At 46.1% G+C, this 22838-nt stretch overlaps 1 protein-coding gene across 5 annotated transcripts in view; it reads right to left on the bottom strand.

The window, feature by feature from the left end:
* Window positions 1–1016: 1016 nt before the first annotated feature.
* The window catches only part of LOC138821859 (golgin subfamily A member 3), a 47503-nt gene continuing 25681 nt past the window's right edge, over window positions 1017–22838 (bottom strand). For all 5 annotated transcript variants that reach the window (XM_070014319.1, XM_070014318.1, XM_070014323.1 and 2 more), the window contains exons 13-24: window positions 21378–21641; window positions 19762–19856; window positions 16685–16901; window positions 15127–15270; window positions 13876–14073; window positions 12926–13042; window positions 8400–8539; window positions 7453–7585; window positions 6707–6829; window positions 5700–5861; window positions 4386–4549; window positions 1017–3795 (exon numbers count right to left, since the gene is read on the bottom strand). In XM_070014319.1, coding sequence (XP_069870420.1) covers window positions 3624–3795; window positions 4386–4549; window positions 5700–5861; window positions 6707–6829; window positions 7453–7585; window positions 8400–8539; window positions 12926–13042; window positions 13876–14073; window positions 15127–15270; window positions 16685–16901; window positions 19762–19856; window positions 21378–21641 — 1929 coding nt within the window. In that variant the 3' untranslated portion in view covers window positions 1017–3623. The remainder of the gene's footprint in view (window positions 3796–4385; window positions 4550–5699; window positions 5862–6706; window positions 6830–7452; window positions 7586–8399; window positions 8540–12925; window positions 13043–13875; window positions 14074–15126; window positions 15271–16684; window positions 16902–19761; window positions 19857–21377; window positions 21642–22838) is intronic.

Genomic DNA, 22838 nt, shown 5'->3' with positions numbered 1-22838 from the left:
GCGGCGCGGCGTGCGCGCCCGGCGTCTCCCGCTCACGGGAGCGGGGCGGGGCGGGGCCCGCGGCGGCGAGGAGGGTCCGGTCCGCGCGAGCGCCTCAGGCAGCGGCGCGGGCAGCCGGCGCGGCTCTGACGCAAGCGCGTCGCCTGCGCCCCGGCGGGCGGAGCCGGCGGCGGCGTCCGGCCGCGGGGCCGGGCGGGTCTCGTCCCGCCGTGGGGTGGGGGAGCCCTGCGTGCGGGCCCCGGCCGGGCGGGACGCGGGAACGCGCCGGCGCCGGACTGCGCTCCGCCCGCCCCAGCGGCCCGGGGGGAACCCAGGTGGCCCGGGGGCTGTGGGCGCGGAGCCGGTGGGACTCGAGTCCACTTTATGCAGAGAGTGTCCGGCACGCTGGGCTCTCGGCAGTCACTGCCCAGTGAAAAGAGCCACCCGGGGCTGCGGAGGCCCCTGGGCTGGGACGGGCTCGGGCTGTGCCGGCTACTGTCACTGGCTTAGACAGGACGGCAGAGTAATGCATTAACAGCCCACCCTGACAGCTGCCCAGAGCCTGCTTTCCAGTCCTTTAGAGTGCAGTCGCATAACCGTGACATGGGCTAACAAAATGGAGGTGTAGGAAGAAAACGCCAACCAACTCAAATCCTGAGACTGGCTGCTTTTTGCATTTTTTTCAAACCACAGGTTTATTAATAGTAATATTTAGTTGAAATCTATACTTGGCTAACCCTTATTGGTAAGAAATAAAGAATGACAGGACGAAGCTGTAAGAATCATGTGATCAGTATTAACCTACCAGAGCCCCTGTCCCGCACACTTCTCTTCCCGTGCTGCTTGCCACGCACACTTCTCTTCCCGTGCTGCTTGCCACGCAGCCTACAAAGGAGAGACAACGTCGTGCGCCTCTTGCTTGGTCTAAAGCAACAAACCATGACAGAACAGAATTCTCTTTCTAAACTCACTTTAACATAGGGTTTAACGTGAGATAAAAAATTAAACTGAAACTTCCCCAATGAAATAGGAAAACCTTTACCAAAAATAGTTTATTGCACAAAATTTAAGGAATTCCCAAGCACACTTATATCCATAAAAAAAAAACCAACATGCTTTTTAAAGTTACAATCTGTGACACATGGTGACACCTTTCCTAGGAAACCCCCAACCTGAGGACGCTTTGAAGAAGGTTGTTGTTTTTGCTTTTTTTTTTTTAAATAGAAATGAGAAACAAAACCACTGAAATTTTCAGACCCTCCTAAAGCATCAACCCAAGGATCGTATCAGACCCTGAAACCACTATAAAATGATATATATATATTTTTTAACTCTATAGTAGGTGCATTAGATTAAGGCTCATTTTGCCTCACACCCCAGTGTTACTAATGTTACTAGAGTCTTTGGTAGAAAGACTCTAGGGCATTTTTGTTTCAAATAGACTGGTCCCTTTCACTTCCAGAATCTTTATATGACACCTTATTTTTGTTTAAGGAAATATTCATGGACATAGGAATACAGGGACTATTGGCCTTTCCCTATACCAACTGAGTGTAGGAGACCTCTGATCCAGAACTGTAGGTGTGCATAAAAATCGATGCACAAAGATGGACAGAGGCTGGAGCTGTCCCTTCGTGGGACCAATGTGGCCCTGGCAAAGAGACTCACAGAGAATGATGGCAAGGCCTAGAGGAGTTGCCGTTTCTGAAGGTACACATACCCATACTCAGTACAGCAGAGCAAAAGAAAAGCGATAAGGACAAAAGAAGAAAGGGTTGAGGACAGGAGAAGGACTTTTACTTGGTAAATTAAGCAAGAATGAGTTTCTCCTAAGACAAGAGAAAAATAGTAAGCCCCACCCAAAGTCCTGAGCAGGAGGGAGAAAAATCCTGCCACAGAACAAGCCCAGGCATTATTTCTTAAAACAAGATAATACAACCAAAATAAATAAGAATGTAAACTACCATCTTTCTTTCCTATTAGGACAAGAACAATGTAGTTAAAACCATTTCCAGGAATTTAGCACCAGCTTTGAGCAAAAAGCTAAATGACAGTGCCCAGGCCCTGAGTTCAAGCCCCAGTATGGGCACAAAAAACAATTTCCAATTTAAGATAGGGTATATTTAAAATGAAGTTTTCAAGTATTATTTCAAGATTAGCCCTGTACAAATTCTATACATATTTTAAAAGTTTTGATATTTGCTAGGGGATATTTTCAAAACACCAAACATCTTTCAATCTCTTCACTGCATCAATCAGTTAACCTCCTAACACTATATATTACAAGAGAACATAAACAACTTAAAATTCCATACTGTTTTCTCAACAAAGAAGCCACAGGTATTCTACCAACAAGGCTGATCAATAACACTTAGAAATTCACTTTCATATCAGATCTGCTTGCACAAGCCACCTAGACCTCCCTCTTTCCTTCTAACTCATAACAAGTTTTATTTTAGATCTTCTTACCAAACTAGGGGGGAACTTAAAGACTTCAATTCTCTGTCAGCACACATCTGTAGCAAATCCCAGGAAAATCTCATGAAGTAGGTGCTTGACAAAGCATCTGTCTCTAAACCTCCTGTGTCTTATGGGATCAACACGACCTTCTTCCAGACACTAACTATGACTTCAGGTAACACTGGCATCCTCCAAGGGCCCAGGAGTCTCTCCTGAGTGCTAATACTCATACACAGGCTTGAGTAAACACCAACCATCTCATGGAGCATGGAGGTACAGCCTCCTACCTGTAGATGAGTTTAAAGCCCCTTCCACTCTCCTTCGGGTCCCTGCACTCCTCAAACGTCAGTTCAGTTTGTGAGGACACTGGTGTCCTGTGTCTCCTGGTGGCCACTGAGCCCAATCAAGGGTCTGACTTAGTCTCACCTGGTGACAGCTAAGTGGGTAGTGACCACACAGGACTAGTGGCCTTAACAGGTCAGTGCTATAAATTTCAAAGACATTGACAGAAGACTGTCAAGAAAAACAAAAACAAGAAACCTTTTCTGTGCAAGAATATTTGGTTTTAGAAGGTAAGTAATATTTCCTAAAATATAACTTTATGACATCCCTAAATCCTACACATAACAATTCCCAACAGCAAATGTTCAAAATGCAGTCAATAAAGACAATTAGATCCTTCCTTAAATAATATAGGCATAGGCTTTTAAAAGACTTCCGGTATTTATGTACACAGCTTATGGTGGGATGGCTATTAAGAAGTGAATGAAAAGCCAAAGGTGAAAGTGATACTGCAGCAAAGTAAAACTCTTACTGAGTGAAACAGGAAGGTGAGAAACATCATCCTAGCCTGCCCAGGCACTGCTGACCACACACCCTGTTGTGCAAAGTTCCAACTAGGACCTGGCTGATGGCATCACCTACCATTACTCATAAGAGGCCTCCTGCAAATAACCCATCAAGCACTTCATTGAAGACTCTTTTTTAAGATTTGGTCATTTCATGGGAAAAGCTAGTTGTGATTTCAAATGACTCATCCTTGGCTCTCCTTCTGTTATTTTACTCCTTGTTAAAGGCAAAAGCAAAATTTATATGTCATCTTAGAAAAATGTCAAATAAATAATATTGACAAAAGAACATTCCTTTACACAGATGCCCACATTTGGTGGCAACAAAGAAGATGGTCACTGATCCAGCCCTCCTCTGGGAGCCCTACTTTGACCATGTGGCTCTGTGTCTCCCTTGGGGTGGGCATGCTCTCCCGAGGCAGCTTCCACCTGAGCCCATGAGGACAGAGACTCGTGCACAGTGATGGTGTGTTCCTCCATCTGGCGTTGTAGACTGTCCATCTCCTGCCTGAGGACATGAGACAAGGGAAAGATCTGGTCACATGAGGCCCAGGCAGACCAACCATCAATAGCTGCCACTAACAAACTGGAGTTGATGCACTGGCTCATTGGCATGTATGGTGCTTTCAGAGACTAACAAATATGTAACCAGGTAGCAAAACCAGCCATCCTCACAGAATACAAGGGTTCTAAGCATTTGTCTTCATTTTTGGCAGAACCCAGGAGACCATCTGGCTCAGCTTCTGCTTGAGAGATACTTCTACCAGGACCATGTTAAAGATGAAAGACAATACACCCAAGAGTCCATGCTGACCAACTCCTATGTGAGAGCTACCACCTGCCCATGGAAACGTTATCTTGCATGCCCCATGACACTGGCCTCTTGTATCCTAAGCTAGGAGACTCAGTCCATGGCTGACAGATACAAAATATCTGGTTCACCAGAGTAGTTCATAAAGCCACTTCCACATTACAACATGGACTTATAGGCTCTGCCTTTGAGAAGCCCCAACAAGCAGAAGTCTATTTGGGTCCTGCTGGCACTAAATCACATGACATCTCAAAGGCTAAATAAAAGGCACAGAGTACAGATCATACTTGAGCTGCTGCAAGCAGCTATTCAGGTTCTTGAGAGGCTCCTTGCTCACGGCAGGCGGAGGTCGTAGCAGCTCCTCCAACAGAGAGGCGGGCACAGGGCAGTCAGGGATCTTGATGGGTGTTGCAGGGCTGGAGGAGTTGGCCTCACCTTTTGGCTCCTTCTTCTGTTTACAAAATCATTATATCGTAAGCTTCCCCACAAACAAGGCCCCCTAAGAGGCTTTTTCTATCAATATAGCCTGGTTATCACCAGACAAATTAGGCTGTTCAACAGCTTTGTTCCCAATGTGTAACGGCAAGTACAATTTATGTATGGCCCTTTGGGAGAACACAGCTAGACCCCAAACTAGAGCTCTCCTATGGGAGACCCACAGCCTTACCTCTGGGTTTCCCTAAGAAATCAAGTAGGTTATACAACTTATTGAGCTTTCTAGAACCTAAAAGCTTTTCCACCAATAGCAAATTACGCTAGATAACCCTGAGAATCTGAAAGAGCGCACATCTATTTATTGTAGACTGTACAAAAAAATCTGCTGGAGAGGCTGGGAAGGTAGCTCAGCGGTAGAGTGCATGCCTTGCAAGCATGAGGCCCTGGGTTCGTTTCCTCAGCACCACATAAACAGAAAAAGCCGGAAGTGGAGCTGTGGTTCCAGTGGTAGAGCGCTAGCCTTGAGCTGAAGAGCTGAGGGACAGCACCCAGACCCAGAGTTCAGGCCCCATGACCAGCAAAAAAAAAAAAAAAAATCTGCTGGTATCTCAACACTCAAGCATAAAGTTTGGGGTCCCACCAAAGCCTACACTACAGCTGTCAACCTATTCTTTCATTTAAAAGTATAATACAAGGGTTGGGAAGGTGGCTCAGTGGTAGAGTGCTTGCCTCACATGCATGAGGCCCTGGGTTCGATTTCTCAGCACCACATAAGCAGAAAAAAACAGGAGTAGCGCTGTGGCTCAAGTGGCAGAGTGCTAACCTTGAGCTGAAGAGCTGAGGGACAGCGCCCAGGCCCGAAGTTTAGGCCCCACAACCAACAACAACAACAAAGTATAATACAAAAAAGAGTGTTACAGCAAAATGGTATTTGGATTCATGAAAAAAGAGTAAACCATTCCATTAGAATAGGCATCAAATAAAATGATTCAGTCTACTGTCAAAGCAGAATCCTCTATAGTTATTTACTTTCATACAGTAGTTATTCAGAGTTGACTATATCTACTTTATGTGTGAATGATTAGACACCCTATCAGCCTCTTGCCCAAACAAATTCACACATGGGAGGTATCAGCTTAACTAGAAGGGGCCTGGCTGAATACCACCTTGGCTGTGCTTCGACGGAGATCCAACTTGAGCTGCTGGTTCTGCTGAAGTAGAGTCTTCATACTGTTCTTCAGTTCAGATACTTTGGCTTGAAGCATAAATTTATCCTTCTGAGTCATCAACAGATCTTCTTGAGCCATCTCCAACTCAGATTTGATATTCTAAGGAAAGTAAATTCAGATGTAGAAGCTTAAAAGATCTTAAGCACAATTCTAAGATCTTAAGTTTGTATGTTGGTTCTAAGACTGATTTTCATAGGACAGCTACTGAGCCATTTTCATTTAGGACAATTTCCTCACCCGTTCATACACTTTGTAAAGAGTCCAATAGGAATCATACCATCATCATTTTTACTCAAGTTCCTTGCCTTTGCATAGGAAACAGCATTATGTACATGATCATACTGCACAATCAAGTCTAAGGATCTGTTTAAATTCCTATGTCAGCTACAAGAATAAGCGTTCCTATGAAACAATACAAACCAGTTCTAGTTTAACTGGCTCAAGTCATTTGTTTACAAGTGAAGAATCTTAGCAAGCTGTGTTTCTGATCCTTACCATGAGTAGTAATGAGTGCACACTGATTCTCTATGAAAGTTGATCAAAATTCTGTCTCCCCCCACCCCCATATATATTGTTTAAAAATGCCATGTTCCTGACACACTTGACACAAGTTAGCACAGGGATTGATTTGAACATCAGATTCAGGTCCACCGGAATCTCTCTGGCTGTGTGACCGTGTAGAGGTAGGCTCCTTCTAAAATGGGAACAATGTCTTCAGAAACAGGGCATCCAATTTGATAAGAACTCTTGTAATGCAAGTCACACACAGCCCGGCTATAAGATACTCAGCACAGGAACCAGGAACTCGTGTCTGATCACTAACTTGTGGAATGTTGCTGAGATCCCAGGGACAGGACTTATTACTACCTCCACCCAGATCCTGGGGACAGGAGCAGTACCAGCCCCACCCAGATACCACCTCTGCCCAGGGACAGGGACCGCACCTGCAAGGACTGTTGTGTTCCCTCCAGTTCCTTCTTGCCCTGCTGCTCTGTCAAGTCCAGCTGCTGCTTCAAAGACTGAATTTCTCTATCTTTCTGATCCAACTCCCATTTGAGATTTTCCATCTAAAGGGAAAAAGGGGATTCATGACCAAGACATTTTTTTTGGGGGGGGGGGAGGGTGGGGAGTGCCAATCCTCAAGCTTGATGCTGTCCTTGAGCTTTTTTGCTCGAGGCTAGTACTTTACCACTTGAGCCACAGCTCCAATTCTGGGTTTTTGGCAGTTAATTGGAGGTAAGAGTCTCACTAACTTTCCTGCCCAGGATGGCTTTGAACTATGACTCTCAGATCTCAGCTTCCTGAATAGCTAGGATTTATTGGTATGAGCCAGGGGTACCCAGTGACCAAGACAATTTTAAAGTGACATTTTATTTATTTTTTTTTTGCTTGTACCAGGGCTTGAACTAGCTCAAGCTTTATGCTAGCTCAGTCTGGTAGCTCTTGGCTAGTGCTGTACCACTTGAGCCATGCCTCCAGCTTTATTTTGCTAATCAGAAACAAGAGTTTCATGACTTTTTTGTCTGGGCTGGCTTCAAGCTACGATTCTTCAGTGCCAGACTCCTAAGTAACTAGGATTATAGTCCAGCTTAAAGTGACACACTGGAAAATGACCACATTATCTATGCTAATCTTTTTATAGTAAGTTTCTTTCTGAGCAGACAGCTTGAATTGGCAGCTTAGCTATCACCTCTTGGCTTCCCACAGGTTGCTGACTCAGTTGTACGTCCAGCTGCTGCTGTAGGAGCTGGAGCCGGGTCCGGGTCTCTGCCAGTTCTGTCTGGAACTGTGTTATTTCTTGTAAATGTTTCCCTTCCCGAATCCTGCATGTAAAAAATAAAATGACAGCATCCTCCCAATGTGCTCTCCCTACTCTTAAGACTCAATGTGTGGAATGTCCTGGGAAGACAGATTATTCACCACAGGCTGTGGACAATAATCCACCTCCGCCAAGCCTATGAACTCTTACGGGAGATTTGCTTTCCCTGCACAATTCAGACGGAGGTGGTGCATACAGTGAGAAGCATAAGACTGCTGTTGTGTTCAGTCCCAGACTTGCCAACGTCCATGTGGTCTGACTCAATGCTACACTAGTGCGGAGCTACAATGAACCAGAATACAGCCTGGGATGAGGGCTCATATAGTTTTCAGGAAAGGATGAACAAGAAAAGGAGAGGGTTAAGACAAGGGATAATCTTAGGCTTCCAGAAGTAGAACTGGATAATTCTTTAATTTGACTCAAAAGTACTTACTAACTTAGTAAATGATAACCCTCCATCCTGTTAAATGAGAATTAAAGATAGAAGGAGGATCCAAATAGCTCTTCTTTTTTTTTGGGGGGGGGGGGGGTCCGGTCATGGGGCCTGAACTCTGGGCCTGGGCGCTGTCCCTCAGCTCTTCAGCTTAAGGCTAGCACTCTACCACTTGAGCCACAGCGCCACTTCCAGCTTTTTTCTTTTTGCTTATGTGGTGCTGAGGAATCGAACCCAGGGCCTCAGGCATGCAAGGCAAGCGCTCTACCACTGAGCCACCTTCCCAGCCCCTCCAAATAGCTCTTCTTGTACCAAGAAATGCTGTATGGCATTCTACCACTGAGGTCACTGTGATCAGCTCTTAAGATATTCCCCAGGTACTCACTGGAGCTCATCAGCCTCAGCCTGAAGCGTCTGTACCAGATGCTCCTTGGCCTGCAGCTCCTTCTTCACCTCACTCAGTTCCAACGTGGCTGCCTTAAAGTGGCGGCGGTTGTGTCCAGCTTCCATCCTGGCAGCAGCCACCTAGGAGGAAGGGAAAAAGCTAATGTGAACACACCAAGGACCAGAGTGAAGGGCTTTCCTAACCCATGAAGGTCCTATCTGCTCTTCTATTTTTTTCTTCTTTTCAAGTTTCCATTAAAGATCAAGATGCTTGCTATGATACCCAGTACCCACTGCTCCAATAAACTACTCAGAAATAGCTGGAAGTAGCACTGTGGCTCAAGTGGTAGACACTAGCATTGAGCACAAAGAGGCTCACTGACAGTGCCCAGGCCCTGACTTCAAGCCCTGAGACCCACCCAAAAATAACAAAAAACAAAAAACAAAAAAAAAAAAGGGAAATTAAAAAAAAACACCTTTAAACTCTTTTTTTTTTTTTTTTTTTTGTTGGTCGTGGGGCTTGAACTCTGGGCCTGGGCGCTCTCCCTCAGCTCTTCAGCTCAAGGCGAGCGCTCTACCACTTGAGCTACAGCTCCACTTCTGGTTTTCTGGTGGTTTATTGGAGATAGGAGTCTCACAGTCTCTCCTGCCCGGGCTGGCTTTGAACCGCGATCCTCAGATCTCAGCCTCCTGAGTAGCTAGGATTACAGGCGTGAGCCACCGGCGCCCGGCTTAAACTCTTATTAACAGTTTAGTAGGTTCATTAGAGATTGAAAGTGATCAGTACTTCATTTAATCTTCATCATTATTTCAGATAAGAAGCTTAAATACACTGAGAGAAAACAAATTAAGCATCACTCACAACTACTCTCAGAAAAAAGAAATCAAAGTCTCCATTTTAGTTATAAATTTCCTACTTACACCTTTTTGTAAGACAAGAATAAAATTCAAGGGCTGGGAAGGTGGCTCAGTGGTAGAGTGCTTGCCTTGCAGCATGAGGCCCTGGGTTCGATTTCTCAGTACCACATAAGCAGAAAAAGTCAGAAGTGGCACTGTGGCTCAAGCGGTAGAGTGCTCTCCTTGAGCTGAAGAGCTGAGGGACAGCGCCCAGGCCCAGAGTTCAAGCCCACAACTGACCAAAAAAAAAAAAGAAAAGAAGAATAAAATTTAAGTGATAACTAAGCTCAGAGCAAACCACAGACTTAGGGGCTGGGCAGGAAGAAGGTTACCTGTATCAGCACAGAACTGTTATCAGCAAGAAGTCTCCAAGCAAGATCTAGTTGTTGTAGGCCATGAACAAGTCAATCATTGTTCATACCAAAATATTCTTTTTTTTTTTTTTTTTTGGGGGGGGGGGGTCTGGTCGTGGGACCTGAACTCTGGGCCTGTGCGCTATCCCTCAGCTCTTCAGCTCAAGGCTAGCGCTCTACCACTTGAGCCACAGCGCCACTTCTAGCTTTTTTCTTTTTGCTTATGTGGTACTGAGGAATCGAACCCAGGGCCTCAGGCATGCTAGGCAAGCGCTCTACCACTGAGCCACCTTCCCAGCCCCCAAAATATTCTTATTAAAGAGTATTAATTTTGCTGAGTGCCAGTGGCTCTTCCTGTAATCTTAACTTCTCAGAGCCGGAGATTTGAGAATCACGGTTCGAAACCATCCCTAGTCAAAGTCCCTGTTTTTTTGTTTTTTGTTTTTGGCCGGTCATGAGGCTTGAGCTCTGGGCCTGGGTGCTTTCCCTCAGCTCTTCAGCTCAAGGCTAGCGCTCTACCACTTGGTCAATAGCACCACTTCTGTCTTTTTCTGCTTATGTGGTACTGAGGAATCAAACCTAGGGCCTCATGCATGCAAGGCAAGCACTCTACCACTGAGCTGCCTTCCCATGAGTCTTTTTTAAAATTTTTTTTGGTCGTGGGGCTTGAACTTTGGACCTGCGTACTGTCCCTGAGCTCTTCAGCTCAAGGCAAGCGCTCAACTACTTGAGCCACAGTGCCACTTCTGGTTTTCTAGTGGTTTTTTGTTTTGTTTTGTTTTTTTGGGGTCTGGTCATGGGGCCTGAACTCTGGGCCTGGGCGTTGTCCCTCAGCTCTACAGCTCAAGGCTAGCACTCTACCACTTGAGCCACAGCGCCACTTCCGGCTTTTTTCTTTTTGCTTATATGGTGCTGAGGAATCGAACCCAGGGCCTCTGGCATGCAAGGCATGAGCTCTACCACTGAGCCACCTTCCCAGCCCCCTAGTGGTTTTTATTTGAAATAAGAGTCTCATGGACTGTCCTGCCTGGGCTGGCTTTGAACCGTGATCCTCAGATCTCAGCCTCCTGAGTAGCGAGGATTACAGGAGTGAGCTACTGGTGCCCAGCCCATGAGTCTTATCTCCAGTTAATCACCAAAAAAGCTGAAAGTGGCGCTGTGGCTCAAGTGCTAGAGTGCTAGCCTTTAGCAAAAGGAACCCAGGGACAGCACCTTGGCTCAGAATCCAAGCCCCAAGCAGGGAAGTTGGCTCAGTGGTAGAGCGCTTGCCTTGAATGCATGAGGCCCTGGGTTCGATTCCTCAGCACCACATAAGCAGGAAAAAAAAGCTGGAAGTGGCGCTGTGGCTCAAGTGGTAGAGTGCTAGCCTTTAGTTAAAGAGCTGAGGGACAGCGCCCAGGCCCAGAGTTCAGGCCCTCCCCCCCCCCCCCCCCACCCCACGAATCCAAGCCCCAAGACGGGCAAAAAAAAAAAAAAACAAAAAAAAAACCACACACACACACACACAATTTTGCCAGGCACTAGTGGCTCATACCTGTAACCCTAGCTACTCAGGAGGCTGAGATCTGAGGATTGTGCTTCAAAGCCAGGCAGCAAAGTCTGTTAAATTCTCTAATTCCAATAAACTACCAAAAAAAAAAAATACAGCTATGGCTCAAGTGGTAAGAGTCCTAGGCCTTAAGCAAAAGAAGCTCAGTGATAGCACCCAGGCACTAAGATCAAGCCTCAGAAACATGAACATGAACACATACATACACTCTGTCTCTCTGTGTCAATATCTGTCACTCTTTGTCAATATCTGTCACTCTCTGTCTCTGTCTCTCTCTCTCTCATACATACACACCATCCAAGAAATAAAGAATATTTCCTGGGCTGGGAAGGTGGCTCAGGGGTAGAGTGCTTGCTGTGTATGCATGCGGCCCTGAGTTTGATTCCTCAGGACCACATACTCCGAAAAAGTTGGAAGTGGCGCTGTGGCTCAAGTGGTAGAGCGCTAGCCTTGAGCTTAAGAGTTGAAGGATAGTGCCCAGGCCCAGAGTTCAGGCCCATGACCAAAAAAAAAAAAAAAGAAAAAAAAGAAAAAAAAAAAAAAGAATATTCCCTATTCTATCATCATACAGATGTTTTTATAGATGTGGCAAAAATCTAGATCACAAGAAGAAGCTTTATTTTTTAAGTTGAAAAATTTGGAAAAGTAATTGTAACTTGTAAGGTAATCTAGAGATTAGAGGTAAAGTGAGGTGTTCTTTTCCATATTTCTTCAGAGACAATTACAGTTAACCCTCTCCTAGCAACTTCTATGCCCACAAGCACACACGTAGCTAGTGGCTCTGACCGCATGTTCTGTGCCAAGCACTGGGGGTGTTTCAGCAGGAAGTTCATATTCTAATAAAGAAACTTTGTAGAACAGGGCCTGAGATAAAATGCACAGTGATTAGCACAAGCTTCTGCTAAATGATTTGCCTTATTGATCAGTAACTACATACTGTGGCTCTTTATACTGAAAACACTTTTTTGAGACTGTGCTTTGAAATGTAGCCCAGGCTGGCCTCAAATTCAGGATCCTTCTGCCTCAGCACCCTTGGTACTGGATAACAGGCCTGTACCACCACACCCAGATTCTTGTCTACCTTTCCCTATTTTGCAGTACTAGAGATTGAACTCAAGGCTTTGTGTTCCAGTGCTCTACCATTTAAGTCACATTCCAGTTAGTTTGTCTGTTTTTAGCACAAACAGTAAGTGTGCTTTTCGAACCTGGCATTACAAAGGACATGTTTTCCTAGTAATGACTAATACATGTATACATGTATGGATCAATCCACATTTCTAGGCCTGCATAGATAAGTGGTTTATTTTTTTTTTTGTTTTTTTTTGTTTTGCTGTTGTGGGGCCTGAACTCAGGGCCTGGGTGCTGTCCTTGAGCTTTCCTGCTAAAGGCTAGTAGTACTCTATCACTGAGCCACAACTCCCACTTCCAGTTTTCTAGTGGTTAATTGGAGATAAGAGTCTCATGGACTTTCCTGCTCTGACAGGCTTTGAACTACAACCCACAGTCGCTAGGACTACAGGCACGAGTCACCACAACCAGCTGAATGTCATTTTTTAAAATTTCAGCAGCCTCTGTCCTCACAACCCTATGATGATAACTCTCCTCCCTAGAGAAGAGTCCTGGGAGAAAGAGTTGCTTATGTGTGTGAAGAGCATGTAACTTTGTAGACACTGAAGGATCTGACAGAAGGGCCTATGAATCTGAAGGTGACTAGAAGTGGTCACACACCTGCTCTTTGAGGCTGTTTACTTCCATCTTTTCTTTCTCTAATGAGGCTTGTAAGGCCTGGACAAGCTGCTTCATTTGGCGATCCTCCTCTTCTTTGCGCAGCAAAACTGCCTGTACCTAGAACGCATTGCAAAAGGATATGGAAAGAAAACTCCTTAGAGCCCGTGATACAGTGTATGGCCTCATACAGCCAAAACTCCTCCAGAAAGTCCACTCTCAGGAACCCAGCAGGGCAATACATGTCACAGTGGGAGAGAAGTCCATCTGCTATAAGATGAGCTCAAAGGACTGCTCACATGGTCATGTTTAATAACATAGACACACACATAAATTCTAAATTACAACACAAGGCAAGGCAACATAGTAAGAATGGAAGTGGTAGGAGCTAGGGAAAAGTGAGCTAGGGAAAAGTGTAAGCTATTCAAGTCTCTAGTGACTGGACATGTTAAGGCTGACATGCAATGTGGCCCTTAGATTGTCAGTCTGCAGACTTCTCTAAGCTTAGCAGCTTCTTCTCAGTCCACATGGTGGCTGTGGAACCGAAGGAGCTAAGAACAGTGTCTGCTAGTAATACTCTGGGTAGAGTTCAAATCCTAGTTGTGAACCATGTGAGAACTTCAGGTAACAACTACTGCACAAGTCATTGCTAAAACAAGAGGATAGTCCACCTCTTTCCTTCAGGAACCCATTATGCAAAATGAAATAAGTAAGCCAACATACTGACTCTACAACTGACAGAACATCTGGTTTTACATGCAGAGCCCAGGTCTACCCTACAGCTGAAAGATCTTGGTTTGTGAATTAAATACATTCCTGGAGCCTCGGAGCGTCTACATCCTCTCTGTAGTGGAGTGTTGTGTTCTCTTGAGATACCTGAGGTGACTGGATATAGTCAGACACAGTATGCATGGGGCACACAACTCTCCCTCTGTTCTGGGAAGTCTGAGTACCTGGAGATTCAGTTGCACCAGATCAGCCTCCCTCTTGGCTAACGCCGTCTCCAGTATGCTGTTGTGCTCCCGTAAAGCTGCATTGGATTGTCCAAGGCCTGTGAGCTTCCCTCTCTCATGTTCTAACTCAAGAGCCAGCTTCTTATTTGACTCTTCTAGGCGCTTTATCTTCTTTCTGAAGCCTCTGGATTCTTGAAGCTGAAACATACCAAAAGTAACTGTCAAGATACCTGTTCTAGGCGGGCACTGGTGGCTCACGCCTGTCATCCTAGCTACTCAGGAGGCTGAGATCTGAGGATCACGGTTCAAAGCCAGCACAGGCAGGAAAATCCGTGAGACTCTTATCTCCAATAAAACTACCTGAAAACCGCAAGTTTAGAATACTAAATCCTTTGGAATACTAAAGCATAACGCAAACTGTTCTCCTTGATTTTTGATGTGGGAAGAGGAAGCACCTGAGTACAGGCTGCTCTTCTGGGACCACAGGAGCTTTTGTCTAAGAACTGCTTCCAGCCCAGCCAACACCAACACAACATAGTGGCATGGAGCTTGACTAGTATTACCAACACACATTTCAGGGTAGGACAGAGAGGACTGGAGAAGTATGCTGACCCAAAGTGACTGGCAGTGTCCCAGGACTCTGAAAAGGGTTCGAGATAGGCCAAGACACAGGCCAGGTCAATGGCAAGAGCTCTTGATGACAATGCCAAGATGTCTGGAGATACAATGCACCGTCTGGAGATACAGCTGCCTCTGCTATCTCTGAGTGTTCCTTGAAAGGCTCAAGTTGTGTTTCTTATTTTCAACTAAAACTCTCTAACTGGGGAAACCCAAGATTCACACTGGTTATCCTAAGATACATCCATGTAACTGTCAATGATTGTCACTGTTGTCCTCACTAGTGCCCTAGAAATAGTCTCTTTTGGGCTGGGAATGTGGCTTAGCGGTAGAATGCTTGCCTAGCATGCATGAAGCCTTAGGTTTGGTGCCTCAGTATTACATAAACAGAAAAAGCCAGAAATTGTGCTGTGGTTCAAGTGGAAGAGTGCTAGCCTTGAGCAAAAGAAACTTGGGACAGTGCCCAGGCCCTCAGTTCAAGCCCCAAGACTGGCAATAACTAATAAATAGATGATAGATAGATAGATAGATAGATAGATAGATAGATGTCTCCAACAATAATCAGAAGACAACCAGACACAAGCAGCAGTGTTGAGCAATATAGGGCACTGCATGGCAACATGCAGGTGTTACCTCATCTTCTAGCTCCAAAACCTTCTCACGAGACTCTTCCAACTCCTGGCTAGTCATTGCAATCACTTCCTGAAGCTCCTTCTCCAGCAGCATCTTGCTTTGGCCAACATTCTGCAGCTCCACCTCCAAGGCCTGGATCTTCTCCTAACAGATAAAACAGGATAATAAAATTGGTCACCATCCTGTGACAAACCCACGTACTCCTCAAGTCCTAGCAGAAAGCTCTGTGGTCCCACTAACATTCTTTTGTCTGCCTGTCTAGTTTTGTTGTTGAGACCAAGTCTTATGATGTGGTCCAGGCTGGCTTCACACTAGAGAACTTCTTGCCTCAGTCTGAGAGCTAGGACTAACTATTCTGGCTTCTTTTTTTTTTTTTTTGTCGGTTGTGGGGCTTGAACTCTGGGCCTGGGCGCTGTCCCTCAGCTCTTCAGCTCAAGGCGAGCGCTCTACCACTTGAGCTACAGCGCCACTTCCGGTTTTCTGGTGGTTTATTGGAGATAGGAGTCTCACGGTCTCTCCTGCCCGGGCTGGCTTTGAACCGCGATCCTCAGATCTCAGCCTCCTGAGTAGCTAGGATTACAGGCGTGAGCCACCAGCGCCCGGCTATTCTGGCTTCTTATATACAAACCTAAACTCAAACTCCAGTTCCTCCAAAGGTGGCTGGACACTGCAGAACTCAGATGATCCCAAACCCAGCAATTCTGCTGCTCTCAGAGCTGTGCTCAATGCCCTGTTTCCCAATCTGCCACCCTTATTCTGCTTTGCCAATTCTTGGCCACTGCAGTACAATCAACCACCTACTGAAATAACCTTTTCTGCACTCCCTGTTTAACCCATGGCCTGGCTACACCCCAGGACAGGAGAACAGGGCCTTTATGGTTTTCTGCACCCACCAATAGCAAAGCCAACCTAAGCTCCCCAAGCCAGCCTCCACCCAAGAATATCTCCTCCAAAGCTTTCCAGACTCTATTAAACTCTGTCTTCTGGCCCCTCATACCCTCACTGGACCCTCAAGCCTCCTGGTGGGTGCAGCCCACTGCTCCACTTCAGGCCATGCCTGCAACCCCACAAACACAAAGGAGGCTAGAGTCCAGGGCTAAGACATGCCTCTACTTATCACAGCCAGGAGTTGAATTTCTCTATGCCCAGGAGGCTCATGGAGAAAACAAGGCTCATGACATAGAATATGAGAGCCAAGAGATGCTGTACAGAAGTCACTGAAAGTGCACACTGAACATTTCAATCATTTCTCTCTTTAAAGAACCCTTTTACAGCCAGGCACCAGTAGCTCACACCTGGAATCCTAGCTACTCAGGAGGCTGAGATCTGAGGATGCCAGTTCAAAGTCATCTGGGGCTGGAAAGTTCTTGAGACTCTTATCTCCAATTAACCACCAGAAAACTGGAAGTGGAACCATGGCTCGAGGTGGTAAAGGACAAGCCTGGAGTGAAAAAGCTCAGGGACAATGACCTTTTACAAGTCTTAGGGGGAAAAATATCCCTTCCCTACACTCAGAGTATCCAGGACTCTGGTGGGGAGAGATGCAGCATTTGCCTACCTGTAGAGTCGAGTCGCTGCCACCAACTGCGCTCTGGGCTCTGAGCTGGCTTAGCTCTGCGTCCGCAGCCTCCTGGGCAGCCAGGGCCTCTTGCAGGCGGCGGCTAAGGATGCCCACCGCACTCTCATAGGCCTTGTGCTTTGTCTTCACCTCCTTCTGGGCACTCGTCAGGTCTGACCCTAATCGCTTCATCTTCTGTTTCTGCTCTGTGATGGCCCTGGGACACAATAAAAGATGCAGACAGAGAAAGTGAGCTCACTTCCATCACAACCACCCTGGCATGTGGCGTACCAAATACACCAAGGACGGGGTCCACTTCACCTTCCAGGGCTGGACAATGTTTTGGACCTTATGCCCCAGAGAGGATTCCTTGGGTCAACACCATTTAGAGTCTAGCTGCTCTTGAGATCTAAGAAAGCCTGATCCTGCACTAGTATGGCCACTGTTAGGTGAAAAGGCAACAGCAACTGTCAGGTGTTCTTGCCAAGCCAGAACAAGAAGAGCTACATGAGTTCCCTAAGACATATCATATCCTCCACCACCATCAGACCTTCTTTCTTCTTAGAATGGTTTGAAAATGATCCTTGTGAGGGTAGAACTGGTCCACTCCTACCAAATAGAAACATCCCCAAAATTATTTCTGAAGGTCAACAAAAATTCAACAATCAAGTGCATGAAAGAATCACTGACTCACAAAAGACAAAAAGAAAAGGGTATACCACAGTAGTAAAAAGATCCTAAAAGAGCAGGTGCAGTGGTACATGACTATAACCCCACTACTCAGAAGGGTGAGGCAGGAAGATCAAAAGTTCAAGGCCAGCCTAAGTAACAAGAGAAAACCTTGTTGGAAAGAAAAAATAAAAGTAGGCCTGGCACCAGTGGCTCACTCCTGTAATCCTAGCTACTCAGAAGGCTGAAAGCTGGAGGAAAGTTATGGCTCAAAGCAAGATTAGACAGAAAAGTCCATAAAATTCTAATATCCAATTAACCAGCAAAGGGCCAGACTAAAGACGTGGCCCAAGTGGTAGAGCACCAGCTGTGAGCAAAAAAGCCAAACAAGAGCAAAAGGCCCTGAGTTCAAGTCCAGTACTGGCAAATGCATTAATTCTAAAAAATGTAAAGGAAGCCAGGCACCAGTGACTCATACCTGTAATCTAACTACTCAGAAAGCTGAGATCTAAGGATCCCTGTTCAAAGCCAGCCCCAGCAGGAATGTCTGTGAGACTTTTCTCCAATTAACCACCAAAATATCAGAAGTGGAGCTATGGCTCAAAGTGATAGAGCACTAGCCTTGAGCAAAAGAGCTCAGGGACATTGCCCAGGTCCTGAGTTCAACCTTACACCTGACAAAATAAGGAAATAAATGTAAAGGGCTGTTGCACTTACATACCTGTGTTATGTCTGAGATTTATATTTAGGTTTATATGAGCATAAAAGATTGTGAGCCAGGTACCGGTGGCTCATGCCTGTAATCCTAACTACTCAGGAGGCTGAGATCTGAGGATCGAGGTCCAAAGCCAGCCCAGGCAGGAAAGACTCTTATCTCCAACAAACCACCAGAAAAACAGAAGTGGCACTGTGGCTCAAGTGGTAGAGCGCTCTCCTTGAGCCGAAGAGATGAGGGACAGTGCCCAGGCCCGGAGTTCAAGCCCCATGACCGACAAAAAAAAAAAAAAAGAAAAAGAAAAAGACTGAAAGATGAAAACCAGCCTGGGCGCCAATGGCTCATGCCTGTAAACCTAGCTCCATGGGAGAATGAGATTGGGTTGATCACAGCTCAAGGCCAGCCCAAGCAAAATTTCAGGAGACCCCCATCTCAACCATGCCTGTCATCACAGCTCCATGAGAGCTACGATTGGGGAAAATCATGTTTCCAAGCCAACCAGGGCAAAAAAATGCCTAAGACCTCTGCCTGCACTTATATTCCCAGCTATAGCATGAGGTGTACACAGGAGGATCAAGGCCCAAGCTGACATAGGCAAAAACAAGACCCTACTTCAAAAATAGATGGAAGTAGGCTGGCAGTGTAGTTTAAGCAGGAGAGAGCATGCCTAACAAGCTCAAAGCCCTAATTCAAAACCTTAGCACCAGGCTGGGAAGGTGGCTCAGTGGTAGAGCACTTGCCTTGCATGCATGAGCCCCTGGGTTCGATTCCTTAGCACCACATAAGAAAAAAGAAAAAAGCTGGAAGTGGCGCTGTGGCTCAAGTGATAGAGTGCTAGCCTTTAGCTGAAGAGCTGAGGGACAGTGCCCAGGCCCAGAGTTCATACCCCACGACCGAACCCCTCCCCCCCCCCAAAAAAAACACAAAAAAACCTTAGCACCACCCACAAACAGAATGGGAAGCGCAGCACTCAGGACGCAGATGCAAGATGGTCGAGACTTCACACTTGTGTGCACTACATGGCTACACAGCAACACCCTAAAACACAAAGGGCTGGAGGTGTAGATCAGTAGCAGAACACTTGCATGCATTAAAGCTCTGATTACTTCCTAGCACTACAAAAATAAAAATTCAATTTTTACAAAATAGGAAAACTCTTGTTAAAGGATACTTTCAAAATCAATTTATAGACTCAGGGTTTGTTCTGTAGAAAAAGCAACTGCCGCCAGGCACTGTCACAACTGTAACCTTAGCTACCTAGATGGCTGAGATCTGAGGATCATGGTTTGAAGCCAGCCCTGGCAAGAAAATCTGTGAGACTCTTATGTCCAGTTAACCACCAGAAAACCAGGAGGGGGAAGGGGAAGGAGGAAGGGAGGGAGAAGGAGGGAGAGGGGGAAGAGGGGGGAAGAGGGGGAAGGAGGGGGGAGGAGGGGGGAGAGGGAGAGGGGGAGTGGGAGGGAGGAGGAGGGGGAAGAGGAGGAGGGAGAGGAGGGGGGGGGCACCTGCCAAATCATTCTGGAACTTAGATTTAGAACTTAATGTTCCAGACTATCTTTTCATGGGCCCCAAGTGAGCTCATGCAACACAGTCCCACAGAAGTCTGACCATGTACGCTCACAGAGTCACTCTTAACTGCTCCCAGCACAGCTGGCACCCATCACTGGTGAATGTATGCTGTTCCTAGACTTACTTCTTGGCTTCTTGCTGCAGCTCTTCTATTTGTTTCTTTAGTACTTCATTGGTCTCGGTAAGGGCAATCATCTGCTTTTTGTCAAACTGCAAAGACTTCAAAAGGGGGAAAGTATATGATAAGCCTAAAAGCCACACATACAGACTTTTGCCTTTGATCAAAGGGAAGTTAAACTGGGAGAGTGCCTACCTGCAGACCCTAGAACCAAACTCCACCCAAACCCAATTGTTAGCTGAAGGGCCTCATACTCTCTCCCTTCCTGGCCTTACTGTACAGTGATAAGAACCAAATCAGTCAGTGTCACCAAGTGCCTTGAACCTGCTTCAGCCCAGACCCTGATCTACCTGTCCTTTGATGCTTAATCCCAATCCATATGCCTGCTTCACCACTACACTAGCCCTCGGGCAGCTATAGATTCTCCGTTCCCAGCATCAGGTGCCCTCCGCCTACTGTCCTCACATGGACGCTGTTACCCTTGGGGCCTTAGCATCATGCCCAAGGAAGGGTCAGCAAGAGCTCCTCACAGGTTAGGGACCCATCAAGGTCACTTGTTTACCTGACTTTCAGTTTGACCCTCTCTGATACTTCTACTGTGTCAGATAAAATGGAGCCCCGATCTAGAATCTTCCCACTATTTCCCCAAATTAGTGTCCCTTCCCCAATTTCTCATTCTGGGAAACGTTCCTCAGCTGAGATACCTGGCTAGGACTCTTGTAGACTCTTACCTCCATACTCCTTTCATCCCTCACTTCTAGCTCTACAGACCACTATCCAGCCACCCTCACCCCCATCAGCTTCACTGCACTTAGGAGACAGTCAGGCTCAGGCTCATAGTAGCATAGCTACCCAGGTGTAAGAAAAATATCTTTTCTATAAAAGTAATTATTTTCTTTCCTTTAATCTTATGAGAATTGTTTTTCTGAAAAGTTTCTGCTTTGGCCAGGTGGTTTGGCACTTGTTAACTACATTTAAGTTACAACCTTTTCCTGATGCACTTTAATTAGGACATCCTGTTAAAAGCTCCATGAATTTTAGTCACATCCTGTTTATTAAGCCACATTCTTTTGCAGATTGTGAACCTGAGCTCAGCCAATATAAGCAGAGAGGCAGAGCCTGCTGGATTAGGGATAAAAAGGGAGCAGCTTGCCTGCTCTGTATGCTTGCTTGCCAGATTTTGGGCTGATGGTTCACCCTTCTGCCAAGTTCCATTCAAGTTGGTGTTCTTATTCTTATGGAACTCCCCAACACGCTGAGCCATTTCTAACACTAGGAACATGGCTATCTCTGTGCCTTCCTCATCCCTGTTCCCTGCCTGGATTCCAGGTCTCCATCCTGGCTTTCTGCCTGGCAATAGCTTCGTGGAACTTTAAGCTAAAATGCTGGCTCCCAAGAGCCCATCACAAGGGTGGTACCTACAGCAGCACCTCTACCACAGGTGGCATCATAGTCTGGACTTATCTGTTTGTCCTACTAAGAGTAGCTCCAGGGAGCCTTGTTCTACTGTTTCAAAAACAATCCCAGCTGGTGCCCATCCTGTCCCACCCTGAAGTGAGCCCAGGGCATACTCAAATGAACTTTCACTACTCAACAGAACCCACCCAGACTGTCCTGCTGACCTGCATCTGTGTCTCCATCTCGTCTCGCTCCTTCTGCACTGACAGAAGATGGTTCTCAAGATCTACCATTTGCTGGTGGACCAGGGACACCTCTTTTTGCAAGCGAGAGTGCTCCACTTCCATGGCTTTCTTTTCCCCATGCAGCTTGATTAGCTCCTGTCTCAGTTCCTTCATCTCGGAGTCTAGCTGCTTCTTTGTGGATTTGAGCTCGTTGATGAGCTGGTCTTTGGTGGTAGTATCCCGCCGGTAGGCCTCCACCATCACCTGTCACACAAAATGCAAGGTATAAGCCAGCATCCAAATGGGGCTTCCCCTAGGGAACAGGACAACTTAAAAGAAAATGTTTAGCTAGGGGTGTGACTCAAGTGGTAGTGTGTTTTCCTACAAAACACAAGGCCCTGAGTTAAAACCTCAGTACTACGAGAAAAATACAATTAAAAAAAATGTTTATCAAAGCTTAGAGGTATAGCCCAAGTGACAGAGCATCTGCCTAGCAAGCCCAAATCCCTGAATTCAAAGCCCAGTACTGGAAAAAAAAAAGTTTACCATCTATTTAGGGCATAATTTTGTCTTTTTAGTGCTAGAGATTGAATCTATGGCCTTGCACACGTTCTAGGCACATACCCTCAGCCCAAGAATCTTTTGTAAACAAAGGTAACACATTTTATCAAATCTGAGACACCATCCATTATATTTCTACTCTAGTAGACACAGCTTGTCTGAATGTCTCTGTTATACCACATGGCAATCTGCCACACCTTGGCAAATCTGGCAATTGCATGTCGTGTCATGTCAGTCTACAAGACACCTTATCTCTTCCAAGGACCTGGCAAGACCTTTCTTCAGTTGTGTTTGGCTTCTGATTGGTAGTCAATCCCTTGCATTTCTTTTTTCGTTTTCTTTTTTTGTCAGTCGTGGGGGCTTGAACTCTGGGCCTGGGCGCTGTCCCTGCGCTCTTCAGCTCAAGGCGAGAGCTTGAGCCACAGCGCAACTTCCGGTTTTCTAGTGGTTTATTGGAGATAAAGAGTCTCACGGATATTCCTGCTCGGGCTGGCTTTGAACCTCAATCCTCAGATCTCAGCCTCCTGAGTAGCTAGGATTAGAGGCGTAAGCCACAGGCGCCTGGCCCTTGTGTTTCTATCTCAATTATACACAGAAATACAATTATAGCACCGCTGTGAGTGGTCTTCCTCTCTCAGAACCTGTAAGTCATTCAGCTGGTACTATGCAAGGAAGTGCAGAATCAGAGGCATTCTTTCACCAGCAGACCTTAGCTTCACAATTCACCAGAATTCAAATCCTATAGCTTTTGGGCACAACATAATTTGTTTTAATATAGGTTCAGGGTACAAATTTCCGACACTTTATACAGCAAACACAACTGGTATACTAACAACAATGCACAATATACACAGCTCATGGAAGTCATAGTAAGAGGGTGTCATGACAGGTCCCATCATT

This window comes from Dipodomys merriami, unplaced genomic scaffold (assembly GCF_024711535.1).
Source record: "Dipodomys merriami isolate MVZ:Mamm:240054 unplaced genomic scaffold, mDipMer1.0.p SCAF_943, whole genome shotgun sequence".
In the NCBI taxonomy this organism is placed as follows: Eukaryota; Metazoa; Chordata; class Mammalia; order Rodentia; family Heteromyidae; genus Dipodomys; species Dipodomys merriami.
Note: the sequence above shows the minus strand (reverse complement) of the source record. Positions and strands in the feature narration are given on the sequence as shown.